The sequence below is a fragment of the Adiantum capillus-veneris genome, chromosome 2 (genome assembly GCF_014529385.1).
Source record: "Adiantum capillus-veneris isolate H3 chromosome 2, ASM1452938v2, whole genome shotgun sequence".
Taxonomy (NCBI): domain Eukaryota; kingdom Viridiplantae; phylum Streptophyta; class Polypodiopsida; order Polypodiales; family Pteridaceae; genus Adiantum; species Adiantum capillus-veneris.
In genome coordinates this window covers 145,017,831-145,035,250 of record NC_140932.1, presented here as the reverse complement: position 1 = coordinate 145,035,250, position 17,420 = coordinate 145,017,831, and the positions used below count along the sequence as shown (strand labels likewise).

Here is a 17,420-nt window from a genome sequence, read left to right as displayed (position 1 = left end):
GCTACTTTTCAGGTCTATTCTACTAAAGCATCTAGAACCTTGTAAGCTTTCCAATATATCAACGATCCTCGGGATTTTGTTAAGAGCTCTGTAGTCAATGGACATTCTCCGAGATCCATCTTTCTTTAGTACAAGCAACACTAGCAAACTATAAGGTGATGTACTTGGTTGAATTGACCCTTTACCAGAGCTCTCTCACCTGGGTTATAATTTCCTCATTCTAGGCTCTACTTTGTAAGGTGGCCAGTTCGCAGGTATTGTGCTGCGAATCAAATCAATCGTGTGATCTTCAAGTCGCTAAGAACGTAACTATCCGGGCACACCTTTAGAGAAACAAACAACTTGAGCTTGCAGAAAGTCTTGTTGTTCCTTCTCTAGGTCTAACATATTTGACGTTTTATTGTCATTTAGATCATTCAAGTAGATCGACTAAACAAAATTTTTGGATTTTATTAATTTTGAAATGGCCAAAGCCAATACACGTGAGACGGACTCTCCCTTTAATTTTACATCAAGAATAATATCTCTACCCTTTTTTATTCTTAAACGTTGTGTTTCTTGCCTTGTAATCGACCACGACATCGTTCTTGTGGTACCAGGGGATTCCCAAAAGGACGTCACATCCTTCCAAAGGCATGGCGTAAAAGTCCTCGTGCCCTACATAACACCCACGATGCAACCGAAGTTTCCCTGTGACAAATGTATTGGCAACATCCCGTCCTGGTGCCACTAGATATGCCTTCATGGGCGGTGCCATTTCCTTTGGCGTGATTCCAAGTCGAGCTGCCAATTCAGTCGAAATGAAGTTGGCCTTGGCTTCTCCATTGAAGAAGATAAGGACTTCCTCATCACGTACTTTGCCCGAGGCTTTGCAGAGCTCCGTGCTTTTGTCAATGTGTTCTCGGTCGGTCCCCACAAAGTCTAGGATGAGTCCTACCTTTGTCTTTCCTTTCTTTGCTCGCTTCTCTCCCGCTTTGGAACTCTCTGCCTTGTTCTCAACCTAACCATCAGATGCTTTGTTAGGCGCTTGCCAAGAACGTGGCCTCGCTCTCCGCATCCATAACATTTGCCCTCTTTATAGTATTCAGCTCGCTGCTCGGTTGACAGTCTAAGGCTTGATGGTTTCTTCTTCTCTTGCTTCCCCTTCTTCTTATTTTACCATTTGGTTGGTTTGGCCCCCATTGAGTAGACATTGGCCTTTCTGTTGGGTACACAAGTGTACTGGCGTTCATTCCAAATTTTTCCTTTGCATGACCAATGAGTCGTTGAATGAAGTCCACCTACTTTTGCAAACAATATCGGCAGATCTCCTTGGGCAAACTGCAACAAAACCACTTAACTTGTTGCTTAAAGGTAATTTTCATGAAGGATGAAGTTGGTAGAAAAGTATCTTAAAATCTTTGGCAATAATTGTCAAGAGTATCTTCTTTCCTCATCTGAAGATTGTTCCATGCTATAATAACATCCTCTTCGTACTCTTCAGTGAGCCATGCGGTGGTAAAAACTCATTGAACTGTAGCCATGTGGTGGGTTCTTCCTTGTACCTTAGAGTGTTTAGAAAAGCGCCCTCTTGAGCAAACAATGTCAAACTGTTGGATGAAAGCAAGAGTTTTGTGGGTGTCTTTGTAGCCCAAAAAAGTGTCAAATTTAAGTGCTTGCCCAGTGGCTCTTTATAGTCCCTGGTCTTCCCACCCTTTTGTTCAAGATGGTCAAACTAACTCTATTTGTGATCTCGTCTCTGCCTTGCTCCAAACATTGACTCATCCAAATCAGAACTGTCTGAGGACGAAGTATCCTCGTTAGAATTGTCACAATGTTTCCGTGTTTCCGAGATCCTTTACGGAATCTTTTCTTCTTCAATCATTTGTCCCTACTGTTCTTCTTGCTCTTCCGAGTCTTTCTTCGCTTCCTGTGCTTCCCATCGTCCCCGCTGCAGTCGGAGCTATCTCAAGAGGAAGAGGAACTCTCTAAGCTATCTAAATACAAAGATGAGTTGGGATCATCCTCAAAGCGTCCACTCTTCTTGGATCTGCTAACTGCTTCGAATGTAGATTTCCGACCTAAGTTGGGATGGGTTAGGTTTTTAAGCCTTACCCCTATTGGGCCACTCGACAAGAATCTGCAAGTTGTTAAAACTTTTTATGCCTCTTTCACTAGGGTTTTGGCCCCTTTTGTCCGGGCTCTGTCATTTAGGCCATGCCACGTCATCGCTTTGTGACAAGTCTAGAGCTTTACCTGGCGGATGCCAATCACAAAGCATGGTCTTTGAGAAACTTTGCGCTATCAGCCCCTCTCAATGAGAGTCTTCTACTATCATTCATTAATATACCTAGATGAATCCAGGATAAGCCCAGATTCACCCTTGAAGGAAAGTGCAAGGTATAGACCCATGGTAGTCACCCACAAGACGATATAACCATCAGCTCCATCATGCATAGTATTGACTAAATACCACGACATCCCCACTAACGTCGTCAGTGCCCAATAGTGGGTGTAGAACTAGGTACGAACATATGCTCCCCAACACAACACACACCACACGCACACACACATGAGCATACATCAACACAAAGTTCAGCGTACTGAGTTTCTGTCATGACTCTGGAGATCAAGGGCAGACTCAGCCATAATGAAGCCTAGCACTAAAAGAAGCATGAAATCGAAAAAATTAGCACAAATGAGGTAGTTGATAGGGCATACGCACCATAAAAGATAGAAAGAATTCATTAATGTCAACAATAAGAAAGCAATCACGTTAGGGCTGTAACAGATTGCCAACTCAAACAGCTCTAGCATTTTGGACTTTTACATTATAGCATGCCCCTTTAGTGTGTGCCGCTATGAGACTCAAAGCTGTAATGCCAACTTTGGTTGCTTATTGGGAGTGAAAGGAGTCATATGAACAACCAGAAGGGATTCAAAAAACACGTCACAAATCTGGGAAGTGCACAGGCCATTCATAAAGTGCAGATGTGAGCACGTTGAAGAGGGTGCGTTTTGTACAGATGGAATAATTTTCTGGTTTGACCATGCTCTACGGCCGATGATGCATAAAATCACCAAGTTCTTTCATGCACGAACATTGAAGAAATCCATGCTGGTATTCCTATGATGGATTTCAATTAAGTGGCAAGAGGCTATAGAAGCTCTTTTAGTTCACTTATACTACAAGAAGAAATTGAAAAAACCAATCAAACACTTCTCCCTCTTCTAGCCAGTACCACCCTCCACTATCAATATTTTTGAACTTGAGGTGTTCATAAGGAAGACGCCAAACATGCCAGAGGGTGACCTGTCTGTCTATGATGGTCATTAATGTTAGGTCAAGTTCTCCAGAAGCTTCTTGTTTGCAAGGAGTTTGTGCCTCAAAATGGTTCAATCCTTTTCTAAAAAGCAATTCTCCAAAGCTTGAGCTTCAGCAGGTACACAAAAGGGTTGATCCCATGAGAAATACATCGCGTGCATGTTGAAACTTTGAGGTAGACGATGAAGGAGAAACATGCAAATCCAGACAATAAGAGAAGCACATGCCAGCCAGTTGTTGCTTGGGCGTTTTTCCACGTACATCATGCAGTTCAACAAATGCAATATCTTGCATTTTTTTAGGTGCATGGAGCCCTTTGAAAAGGATATAGATGGGTAACCTTCATCTAGCAAGGACTTGTGATGACGAGCCCAGATGGACCATTTATCAAGTTTACGCGAATCATTAGCGGCAATACAAGACTTAGCATTCAAATCCATAAGAGATTCATGTTCTTGTGTCAAAATCTTAGATAATTAAGTTCAGTGTAAGATTGCCCCAAATATTTCGCAGACAGCATTATTTCCCTAAGAGGTCCCAAATACAATTTACTGTACTCATGTAAGATCATTTGCATGCCATGGTGCTAGTTTCCCTACTCCTGGATGCCCTGCATAGGTCAAACACTTGTAGCTTCGCAACCAGCACAATCTCTTGCAGCTCTCCTGAAGTTTCTCAAGTGGTTTCTCCAAATCAACAAGCATACCATTACATTCAACACTTGCAGATGTTCAGCTCTATCCATGGCTATGGACCAAATCGGTGACAATTGCAGATCAGCCCTGCAATGGACAAAATCCGTGACAACAGCTTTTAGAAACTACTAGGGATGGGTGTGGAAAGACACCAAAGAGACCCACCTCAAGATTTACCTCGACAAGTTTTTACTTCTTCGGAAAGTTACCCACTGCTTCTCCTCAACCTATTAGGGTTCCTGGGATTCTACCGTACCTTCATGCACTTCTGATGTTCCTCTTGGTGTCCCTATGACACAGTGAGGAGACTTTTCCCCCTCTTGGAATTACAAAAGAATGTATATGTTGGAAGATATGAGAGAATTTTCATAACTTAAGAATTTTCTTGATCATTCATTGTAAATTTATGGACATTTTTGGGATCAAGACTATGTGGGGATCAGCTTTGTACATTAATCTTCAGGCGGTGCCCTAGAGATGTTCATTTTCATACAAGATGATCTCTTGTCAAAAAAGATTTTTTTTTAAAAGAAAGAAAGACGCCAAAGAGGGCCTCTTGTTGCAAGCCATATGTGATGGGGAAGAGCTTCTTTTACACAGAGATCATGACCTTCTGGTGCCAGTTCAGGGTTTTCCGCTGGCTATGCTCCCTCCATTAGTGACAAGTTTTCGATGCACTCACGAGGAGCATAGTGCTTTTATGGGCAAGGTTAACCTCCTCTCTCACGAAATTTTAAGGATTGCATCTGTCGAGATCGTCCCTCTCCCTCGTGCTTCCTCAGCGAATAGAAAGGAGGAATTTACCACTTCTCTCTTCTTGGCCGCGGAGTTCTCTTGGTACAATTATTACAGGAACGCTTTGTGAACTTTCTCTTGGAGAGATCACCCTCCCAGCCAGTGGCATCCTTAATCTCTGCCATCCCAACCACTTCACTGAGGCATCTATAGCGCATCCATTGAGACAGGGAAGACGCTAGTCTAGCCCAATCAATACGAATTGACTAACCAGTTGTCATCCCTCAAAATCTTAAGCAAAGAGTTCCAGATCAAACGTTAAAGGCTCATTCTCTTCTATTGTCAAGGATCACTGTCAGATCACGCCCCTCTTCGTGGCCAGCCACATCTTCATAACCAAATCCATAGAAAATGAGCACTCTTAAAGGCAAACAAATGCCTAAACAAAAAAAAGCAATATCAACACAGCCAAAGCCTAGAAGCCACCTCTCCATGCCTATATAGAGGGCTTACAAGTGCATGATGAAAGAAAATCTTGTAAGGGTTGAGTTCGATCATATGTGTAGCCCTTACACCACACCCACCCATGTACCAGATCTTACACCCACAGTTTGACATCGGATGGAGCTAGTCAGCTTGCTGCACTACACGATTGTACTTACTGTTTATTCAGAGATGGTTTTGACTCGTTACATAGAGTCATGAGATATCAGGATTAAAGATATCTCGAATTATTTCTACTTGAGATACAGAGACATAGAGACTCTCTATTGAGAGGGCATAGACAAAGACAGTCCCAGAGACGCATCTCAGATTTCTTCAGTCCAAGTGCCACAAAGGCAAAGGGGCCACCACCACCACAGAGCTCAGTTCCCACCCATCCACACACCAGTGGTACTCTCAATGATCGAACTATAGAGTTGGGGAGATCGAGACGACCACGATTGAGGAGGGGAGCCACGCAGCACCGACGGAGATTGCGACGGAGGATCCACAGGATTCTAGCACAACACCCAGAGTGTGTATCAGGATAGGCTTCATGCTACTGGTATATTGTATCATGGTGACACTTATCCCCACTTTGTACCTTTGTGGCATTATACCATTGCTCAGCTTACCAGCCACCCATAGGAGTCGGTAGCACTCCTGTCTCAGTTTCTAGTTTGTAGTTTTCTTTGTTTGTACCCAGACTTGGTACTAGACTCACCATTGTAATCAATTTGGTCTCATAGGTCATTTTGGCCTTTTGTAGACGTTAATATATCATTTGATTTCATCTCTCATCTCTCTCTCTCTCTCTCTCTCTCTCTCTCTCTCTCTCTCTCTCTCTCTCTCTCTCTCTCTCTCTCTCTCTCTGACCGAGTAGAGGGCCGCGGGTTTGCTGGTTGCATAGGCCGCGAGTAAGTGAGCCCGATACATCTGTTGAACAACAAAACATGGAAGCAATCTCCCCTACACAGGACACGGAAGCCGTCAATGTCTCACCTGTTTGCAAGTCACGTGCAAAGGCAACCTTCATGCTCACAAACAAGCGGATGGCGCAAATGGAGAGGAAAATGGAGTGGAAAACAGAGATGGAAGGATGGTGGAAGGAGAACGCCAATCTCCTTCAGATAGTCTTTAATGAAGGCGCACAATGGAAGAAGGAGAAAGAGAGCCTTAACGCAAAAATACACACTCAAAGAAGAAGTCTCAGCCCTCAAACAGGAGAACCCAAACGCCGAGATACGGACACTCAAAAAAGAAGTCTCTGTCCTTAAACGGGAGCTTGCGGATAGAGTAAGCAGTGGACTAGAGGAAGGCGAATTTCAGCCCTCGATAATAGATGAAATCAAGGAAATCAAGCAACATGTTAGGATGATCACAGAGGAAGAGAAACTGAGTGTGGCAAAGACATCTTCATGGGCGGAGATGATAACAAGGACACAGAATTAGGCGGACGAGGCCGAAAAATGGATTGAGGTCGCCAAGAAAGGTAGAGGTCAAGAAACCCCTTGTACACCGAGGCTTATCAACATGACCCTCGAAGAAGAACAAAGAAGGCGGATGCGTGCACTACATGTGAGAGTGACCGGTCTCAAGGACATAAACAATGTGGAGAAAGAGGTCACAAGCCTTACATCCATGATGGGAATGGAGAAGCCTTTGCACACAAAGGCATGGAGGGTAGGTAAGAAAAGTGACGGCACGGGAGAGTCTTCATAGGGGAGAGCTCTTCTACTACGCCTTCCCTCGTTGGAAGAGAAGAAGCAATTCTTCAGGAAAAGGCCTACTCTCAAAAAGACAGGTAATTTCCTCGCGGATGACCTGACTCTCTCACAGCTCGCACATATGAGAGAGGTAATGCCAGAGATTACAGCAGCAAGGGAGAAGGGAAGGATAGCCTTTTACAGAGATGGGCAGGTGGTGATTTTAGAGCGGCGTACTCCATGACGGTGTGAGGCCTATGGGACCACACTGAAGATGGCTACCTCAAATTGTAATAGGTCTATGAGGTTGGACGTGGGTGCATTTGAGGACAGTTTCATAGACAAGGATATTGTATTCTTCTTAGAGACTCATCAAGCCCCTGGACAGGTAATGCCACTTGTGATGGGAAATGGATGGGAGACAGCTCAAACGACAAATGCGAGATCTGAGCATGGGAGTAGAGGTTCAGGAGGCGTAGCAATGCTATTCAGAGAGGAACTACAACCATTACTGCATATTGTTCGAAGAGATGATCATGCTAGATATATGTGGGTGAGACTGAGAGCTGACACAGATCGATTCCTATATATTGCCATATGTTACTTTCCTCCCAGTACATCCGTGTATGCTACATCCACAGGGCAGTCGCCTTTCTCTATCCTAGATGATGACATATGGGAGTTCTCTAGGGATGGTGATATCATTCTCCTAGGGAACTTCAATGCCCGAACGAACAACTCACAGACAGTCTTCTACGACACTTCAGATGAGATGCTTAGAGAACTGGATGTGGGTGAGTTGGGACTTGACAGCATAGTTACCCGGAACGCGGAACGGGAACGGCGACGGGATCCCCGCGGAACAGGGGAACGGCTAGGGGTTAGGAACGGGAACGGCACGGAACGGGAGGTATAAAAAACACCCAAATAGTGCATTTTTTAGCTTTTTGTGTTTAAATACAAGGAGTATTAGAGTGCTTTGACTCTAATACTCACAAAAAACTCGTTTTGAAGACCATTCAATCTTGCTATGACTAGATGATATGAGAGAGAGAGAGAGAGAGAGAGAGAGAGAGGGGGGGGGGGGGGAGACTCGAGAGAGTGAGAGGGAGAGGGGGAGATTTGAGAGAGTGGGAGGGAGAGGAAGAGAGCTTGAAGGCTTAAAGCCTTGAGCCTTGAGAGAGTGAGTCTTGAAAGGGAGAGATCTTGAGAGTGTGAGAGGGAGAGAGCTTGAGCCTTGAGAATTAGCTTGTGGAGAGAAAGGGGGGGGGGGGGGGGGGGTGCATTTTATCAGTCCTTGAGGCCTTGCACACTTCAAAAAGAAGCCCAAACATTTACTTCAATTTTTTCAATTTTTGCCAAATTTGTTTGTAGCCGTTGGCCGTTCCAGGGGCATTCCGGAACGTTTTGGGGACGTTCGGAACGTTCCGGAACGGCCGTTCCGGTTTGCACTGGCCACCCGGAACGTCAAACGTTTCGGGACGTTTCGGAAAGTTCAGGAAGGGAACTGCCCCCCGGGAACGCCGGAACGGGGGCTAGGGTGCGTTCCCCGGTAACTATGCTTGACAGGTGCTCAGATGACAGAGAGCAGACGGAGTATAGGAGATACCTCATGGAAATGACAACTACACATGGATTAGCCATACTTAATGGCTTACAGCGATTTCCCAAAGCAGCCGGTTTCACATGCTTTCCACACGAACATGGAGCCACTACAGTGGATTATGTTATGACACAACCGAGCTTTGTCCCCTGCATTCAGCATTTCAAAGTGGGAGCCAAGACAGTGGGCATTGCAGTAGATCATGCTCTCTTGACACTGTCCGTTAAATTTTAGTATAGTACAACCCAGACATCAGGAGGCAGGTCACACACCCGCTATACATTTACACCAGAGATTGATTTCGTTTATACAGAGGAGATCAGGGACTGTCTATTGGAAGGCACAATTGGCACAAATGGTACAGGCCTCTCAATGGAGGAGTGCACCACTCTCCTGACTGAGACGTTGCATGGGGCTGCATCAGTGGCATACCCACACACTCAACCGGGCAAGAGACGACATTCTCGGAGCATGCCCCAGAATAGTTGGTATGATGAGGAGTGCAGAGAGATGAGAGCCCACCTTCAGAGAGATCTTCTTTTAGGAGTCATCACTTACAGACAGAGTCTCGGATTGCTTTCCGACGCCTTGTGCGACAGAAGAAGCGAGCTTACCTAGCTCAGATGGAGCGAGACTTATATCAGATGTTCTTGAGTAGGGACTCAGGAGAGGCATGGCGACTCTTCCATGAGCACTCCCCTCCACCAGTGATTACTTCACCTGATGTGTGGGGCCAATATGCGACATCATTATATACGGTTCCTAGACAGGAACCCCTTCCAGACCCTACCAAGCCTTGCCCAGCTACGAGCACTTTCTTTACACCTGAGATGGTACAAAGGGCCATTGACAGGATGAGGACCGGGAAGGCATATGATCATGACGGTCTAGTAGCGGAGCACTTTATACATGCCAGAGATATGCTCATGGAGCTTCTCGTAGTATTGTTCAATCGTGCCATGTGTGAGGGATTACCTGAGACTTGGAGGTTGTCTAATATTGTGCCCATCTTCAAGGCTGGTGAACCTACAGAGCCTGAGAACTACCGCACTATTATGGTTGGACACACATTGGCACGGTTGTATGCATCTATTCTGGAGCAACACTTGAGTAATTGGGCAGAGGGCAAGGGTGTCCGAGCAAAGGGTCACGCCGGCATCAGGAGGGGTTTCTCCACCCTTGATCATATTCTGACATTCAGGGCCATCATTGAGGAGGGCAGAGCACATGGGAGACAGATCTATTGTAGCTTTGTGGATTTTCGCAAAGCATTTGACATGGTACCAAGAGCTCGATTGATGCGCAGACGGCAGGAGATGGGGGTGCCCATAGAGGTGATTTGGGGGATTATGGCTTTGTACAGATCAGTGGTGGGACATGTACGCACTCCGGAAGGGGTATCTGATTAAGTTCACTCTACTATTGGAGTAAAACAGGGCTGCCCATTGTCTCCTACTCTATTTGGTAGGTATGTTGATGAGGTGTCCGATTACATTGACAGAGAAGGTGACAGGGGTGCCCAGCTGGCAGGGACATGGATCCCATTGTTGCTATATGCTGATGATATTGTGCTTATATCTAACTCACCAGAAGGTATGCAACGACATTTGGATGCACTACGCAGTTTTGCAAAGGATAGTGGACCTAGGTAAAACCAAGGTTACGGTGTTTAACACCACACCGCAATGGGTCAGGAGATCAGTACCTACTTTCAAATATGGTCAGGAGATTGTGGAGTATACAAAAGCATACACTTGGGATAGTCTTTACTGGGCCGAGATTTTCTTTGAGAAGAGCAGTAGAGACTAGACTAACTAGAGCTAGTGCGGCTCTCAGAGGAATGGAGAGGATGCTAGGACAAAGTTATGGCTCTTTGATACTTTGGTTGGCTCTACTATGTTATATGGGGTGCAGGTTTGGGGACCTTCTATAGGCCAAGATGTTTGGAGGCGTATGCAGAAGCCCGTGGTATCTATGATCTCTCGGCTGATTAGAGCCAAGGTTTCCGTACTGCATGATATCATTCGAGCGGAATTAGCTGCCCCCTCTATGGAGATTGAGGCGCTTACCAGATCAGTCTCCTTTGTACACAGTGTGTGGGATACTACCAGAGACAGATATGCCAGGGTGGCCCTAAAGTCCTCCACACAATTAGCTGTTAATGGGGATACATCATGCTAGTATGCACAGATGGCATCATGGTTTCAGACACATGGTTTCACCATGGACAGGTTACCTCCTTTTCAATACTCTTTACAAGCACCATTGAGGTCTCTGACACGGGTAGAGATTAATAGACTCATTCCTTAGGATCTGATCCAGCTGGACACGAGGAGGACATGGATAGAGCCATTACAAGAGTTGGGCACGACGATGGCTTTCTATAGAGAACATCTTCTCCACCTCACGGGGAATGGGTTTGTGATTCGACCTAGCTAAACGGACATGCATCTTTCGCATGGTTTGCGTTGTGCCATTGGCCAGATACGCACGTCCTCACATCAGCTCGAGATTGAGACTGGCAGATTTAGAGGGACACGAGCAGATAGCAGGATATGTTGCTTATGCCATCTAGAACCAGAGACATAAGTACATTACATATGTCAATGCACAGTGTACTATGAGATACGAGGCCGTTTTCATTGTCTATTCAGAGAAGGTTTTGCGCCTCTATCTAGGGTCATGAGTTATGAGGATCAAAAATGTCTTGGGCTATATCTACTTGAGTTACACAGGCATAGAGAAACTTTACTGAGAAGAGCTGAAGAGAGACATCCCCAGAGACAGATCACACATTTCTTTACACTAGATATTGTACACCGAGAAGAACAGACAGAGGAGCAGCCAACGGTGGAGAGGTCTACCCGCACTACTGGCATTCTCATAGACCAAGCATTGGAGCTAGGGACATCTAGACGACCCCGATGGAGGAGAGGAGCTGCACAGTTTCGAAGGAGGCTACAACAAAGGATTCAAGCCATACTCTTTCGTCGTCCAGAGTGCAGATGAAGATGGATCTCTACTCCCCTCCCAGATTGTCTTCACATTGTCCTGCTTAGTTTAGGATCCCACGGTATTTATATTTTGTTATCCTACTTTAGTTTATTTTGTTAATCTGACTTTCTATCAGACCCCTCGCATTGTAACTTTCTGGTCTCATAGGTGACTTTGGCCTTTTGAAGATGTTAATATAACATTTCATTTCATCTCTCTCTCTCTCTCTCTCTCTCTCTCTCTCTCTCTCTCTCTCTCTCTCTCTCTCTCTCTCTCTCTCTCTCTCTCTCTCACACACACACACACACACGTGCACGCACACAAACACATTAGCGCACACATGCACACATGTATTTTTCAAGGAATTCCTGAAGCATATCTGTAATGCAAATAATTCTGCTTTTCCTAGTAAGAGCCATTACCACAGCCAAAGTTGAATCTACAGTGGTAGCAAAGAAAATTCCGCATCATTTTCTTGCTTCTATATGTTGCCGTCTGTTTATCATCTTTCCATTTCAGAATTGGCAAAACAAAAGAAAATTCAATGCATGGGTGTCCTTCGCACAACATGTGCCGATTCACTCACACATGCATGATCAAGGTAGACAAAAAAGCTAAATTCAGAACATGAGACAACTCTTATCCAGCAGTTCGCAACATTGAAATAGGGGAACTTTGGAAAAATGAAGGAGGATACATATCCAATTCATCATTGCAATCAGTACTAAGAAAAGCCACTAGTACCTTCCAAAGAAGCTATTGATCGAAGAACAAGAACAAAATATGGAGGCATCCGAAATTGATGGCGAAGAGCAATTTCCAACACTCTAGCGAGAACCTGACAAGAATCATAAAAACAATCCTGAGACAAAATACTAGAGAAACTCCTTTTTGATGGCCAGACGTAAATAATCTCTCTCTCTCTCTCTCTCTCTCTCTCTCTCTCTCTCTCTCTCTCTCTCTCTCTCTCTCTCTCTCTCTCTCTCTCTCTCTCTCTCTCTCTCTCTCTCTCTCTCTCTCTCTCTCTCTCTCTCTCTCTCTCTCTCTCTCTCTCTCTCTCTCTCTCTCTCTCTCTCTGGGTGCGTGTGTGTGTGTGTGTGTGTGTGTGTGTGTGTGTGTGTGTGTGTGTGTGTGTGTGTGTGTACCCTTATGTATTACGTAATCAAAATGACAACCCGAAGGCATAGATACATAACGGATCTGATAGTGAAAAACCCCCTAAGATATTCAATGATTACAAACCATAGGGGAAAAACTACCATTGATACAAAGTTACAAGAGATGGGTGATACAACAAAAGCTAGAAGCAGGGGAATGAGGGAAGTAAACAGCAGAGAGCTAAAGCAGAAACAGGCCATCCTGACGTCGAGAGTAGGCCGAAAACTCCACCGAAGAGTCTCCGATAGCCAACTCCAAGTCTTCGAGGCCGTATACAACAGCACATCACAGCACAAGAGACATCACCGCCGCAAGAAGCCTCTGCACCAAAAATCCGGGAGAGAGAGCCTCTAACCATCCCTAGAAAGGATCAACAAGGCCATGACATTCTTCAACCTCCAAGTAGAAGCAGTATATGGTGCAAAACTGAAGCCGAGGCTAGCACCGCACAACACACCCACCAAACCAATTCCAAACCTAAATCACCAATCGAACAGGAGAAAAAACAAAAAGAACAAGCAAGAAATAGGCAGAACAGGTAAACAGACACGCACACACACCTCAACCACAAGTGCATTGTTTTTTAGGCACCACCACAAGCCAAGTAACCACACACACACAAAGGACCAATGAATGAATTCTTGCCCTACGAAGCTTCATAAGGAGTGGCAGGTACCTTGTTGCAGTGCTTTAGTGGGACACTTGTTTAGTACATGCGCATCACACATGATAGCCTAGAGACAAAACACATGTGGAAAAGCTTGGCTTTTGACCATACATTCTGCCATTTCCATAAGTGATCTACTTTTTCTCTCTACAATCCCATTTTGCTCAGAGGTATATGAAAATATACATTGGTGTTTTATCTCACAGCTAGCCGGAAATGCATTGAATTCTTTAGACATATACTCCCACCCTCAATCAGAATGGAGACTGTCTACAGTGTACACTACAATGAGATACATCTTAAGCCATAAGGGGAAATCGTTTGAAGCACAAGATCTTGATGACATAAAGGAATGATATGCTATTAATGAAGATTTCGTAAGAATCTTTGAACAGATGCAAGATCGACAACGCCATGAGCACTATCTCCTCATGGATAGTTTTATGATGATGCATGGCAGATTATGAGTAACTAGGCCATTGCGACATATAGCTATGGTAGAAAGTGATGTCCCAGCTTGGTTGACTATGAAAGCGGTCGAGACATTCATTAACTGGCCTACTTTGAGGAGAGATGTGGATGCCTTTGTGCGAGCATGCGTGATTTGCCAAAAGGTCAAGTTAAACAGGCAAGACGCACCACGGTTGTTACAACCACTACCTTTTCCAAATAAACCATGGGAAAGTCTTCCTATGGATTGTATCTATGATCTTCCCAGAACGTCGACACGGAATGATAGTATATGGACCATTACTTGCAGGCTCAGCAAACATGCTCATTTTATCCCTGTCAAGAAAAAGATAAAAGCTAATAAGACGGCACGATTGTTTATGTACAATGTGTTTAACTACCATGGTATGCCACAGTCCATTGTCAGTCATTGTGATCCTCGAATCACGAGCCTGTTTTGGAGAGACTTGTTTGAAAACATGGGCACTACGCTAAAGTGTTCATCCTCATATCATCCACAAACTGATGGACAGTCAAAAGAGGATAATTCTACAATCATAGATCTGCTTAAATATTATGTGTCAGATGACAAGAGCAAGTGGGAACAGTTTTTACTCATGCTTGAATACACAACAAACAATACGGTGCATTCGTCAATAGGCAAGACACCTTTTGAAATTGTTGAGGGTGGCAAAAAGGTTCGTCCTATTTTGCACACAAAAACACAAGATTTTTGAAGCAGATCCATAAGTGGAAAACAAGGATGAAATGTATAACAAATCAAGCTTGCCTTGGAGAAGACTCGGGGAAAGCAAAAAAAGGCTCTTGATCGTCACCGTCATGAACTCTTCTTTTCACCCACCGATGATTGCGTACTTTTGCGGCTAACAAAGGTTAGATTAGAGAAGATGAAGGGCAAGGAAAGGTTGTTTCCTAAGCTCAGCATGCATTACTATGGGCCTTTTCAAGTGCTTGACAAGATCAACGATGTTGCTTATAGGTTGAAATTGCCTAACCCTTGGAAGATTCATAATGCGTTTTACGTGAGTCTCCTAAGACCCTTTGTGGGAGATGTGCGAGGAGATATGCCAAATGAAGATCAACCAGAAATTGAGGAACAGGATGAGATTTTGGTACCTGAGCACATTTTGGCACACAAGAAAAGAAAAGTTGAGGGAAAAGTTGCACGACACTATGTGGTAAAGTTCAAGAACTATCCACCCATGGATGCAAACTCGAAGGAAGAGTGTGAACTGCTCCAGTCACCAAAGATATTGCAGCTTTACCTTGAGGTCTTTGCGTTTCAACCTAAGTATGCCCCAACACAACGTGCTCAAAAGAAGGATGACGATGGAGCTAGCACATCATATATACATACAGATTCACTGCAATAGAAGTGTACATCGCTCAAGAAGTGTTAAAGGTACAATGCTCACTTCTATGATAGTAGATGGAAATGACAAAAGTATTAAGGTTTCATTAAGTCATTTGTATCTATGTTCCATGACCTTTCTTGCAGATAAATGCGATGATAAAAGGGTGCTAGCCACACTAAATCATCTATTACATGTATATCTAGCATGCAATCAAGGATGTTTGTGATTTCAAGAGGGGAGTATGTATAACCGGCATGTACACAGTAGAGATCAGTACTATTTCAATTACCTGTTAGCTTTACACAGAACACTGTTAAGAAAAGACAACACAAATGCGTCTAGTGATTAGAATGTCACTGCGCACACAAGACCGACTCCGTGTATGCTCCTAAGACTGGCGTATCTTTTCATATCTCTTTATTCAATTGAAGGTGGACATTCCAAATACTTAGATCAAACTCTCACAAAGCTGCCCAAACCTGGCGAGGGCTGAAAACGCAAGTTCCGGACCTCATTTCAGCAGCATAACGGGGCCAGAACCACTGTAGGTCAAAGGTACCTGTCTAGGATGGATTTCCTCGCAATTTAGAAGCTTTCTAGTAAGCTGTAACAGAAATTCAGCGTGCTGTAATTACCTGTTTTGCCACTCCCAGGTGCCCAAAGCCTTGTCTAAGCATGCCAAGGCCTTCCCGAGGCTCCCCTTGTGTGCCCTTGCAATTTAGGTGTGAAACCCTAAACCTGCAAAAAAACACAGCATGCTATAGTTCTTTGTTTTGGATGGTTTTTCGCGGAGCGAACACGTCTGGTGTGTCCCAAGGGCTCCTGCAAACAATGGGACAGTTCCCCTAAAAATTGGACAAGTTTTCACACGAGAAAACTCTCCAAATTTGCAATCTTTCGGAATGGAAATTGTGCATGCCAGTGGAGGATTAGCAATTAATCCGGTTCCTTTCTAGAAGGCTCTTGACTTGGCAAACATGTATCCTTTTGCCACGTATCTAGTTTGCCCCTTTTGAGTTAATTCCCTAGTTCCCACCAACTTATAAAGTTGTGACTTGCCAAGTGGACCAAATCCCATTTGGCACACACAGGCTTCCATACTCATCAAAATTCAGAGCTAATTGGCTTGACCAGTCCAACGACCGACCTAGACTCCCGATGTGAGAAACATCGTCGGCCGCAGCCATTTCACACTGGCCATGGAATGTCCAGATGCACCTTTTCAAGGGTTCCGGGGAAAACAAGTAAAAAGAAAATAAATAAAAATATCTAGCATGTATATCTTGGATTCGGATCATAGAAAATATGTGATATCAGTGGATATCCGCATGTATTATTGGCATGCAAGCGAGGTCGCTACACATAAACCAAGCATAGAAGTCTTCTTGTGTACTCTGAAACACAAACTTCTCTAGCCAAATTCTGTACAGAAAGAGTAGATACAATTGCTTAACTACTCCTTTGAGCATCATGAACCATGCTCTTACCTTGCTCCGAAGGGCTAGATCAAGTCCAGGGTGGTCTCGTACGGTCCTGTACGTTTTGTACACGTACGATGATATGCGGTACTAAACGAACTAAAAAAATTTATGATGTACGATGACGTTATGTACGTTCAAAATAAAAAAAACAAATAATACTTAAGCCTAAGGCTTAGGCCTTAAAGAAACTTGACATTTGTACAGATTACAATTATGAGAGCTTGAGAGGGAGAGACCCAAGGGAGAGAAGATGGAGAGCTTGTCACTTGAGACTCGAGAGCTTCAATGGGAGCTTGAGGGGGAGAGACCCAAGGGAGAGAAGATGGAGAGCTTGAGCCTTGTCACTTGAGAGCTTCAATGGGAGCACATGGATGATGAGAGCATTGAGAGGCTAGAGCTTGTAGCTTGTAAGTTGTGTTGAGAACAAGGTGGAGGAGTTGCTTAAATAGATTATAGAAAGAGGAAGAGCATGGGAGAGGGAGAGCATGGGGCATTATGCATGTGAGAGGGAGAGCATGGCAATGGGCATTGGTACATGCCACATGGTTGCAAACATGCTCCAAAACTGCTCCCTAAATGCCCACTAACGTTCACTGTCACCGTTCAAAACTGCGGCCAACGGTCATAAAAGGCTACATATTTCGACCGAACGGAACGTACTAAACGTATTGAACGGAACGGGTCCGACCGAACGGTACTAGACGTCCCGTACGTCGAACGAAAACTACCCTGATCAAGTCACTGTGGGTTCCATCTCAAAGGCTTCGA

General features: G+C 44.5%; 1 protein-coding gene across 6 annotated transcripts in view; it reads right to left on the bottom strand.

The window, feature by feature from the left end:
• Positions 1-17,420, bottom strand: part of ATATH8 (Protein kinase superfamily protein) — a 164,301-nt gene that overhangs the window by 40,646 nt on the left and 106,235 nt on the right. For all 6 annotated transcript variants that reach the window (XM_086491144.1, XM_086491152.1, XM_086491160.1 and 3 more), the window contains one exon: positions 12,265-12,358. In XM_086491144.1, coding sequence (XP_086347270.1) covers positions 12,265-12,358 — 94 coding nt within the window. The remainder of the gene's footprint in view (positions 1-12,264; positions 12,359-17,420) is intronic.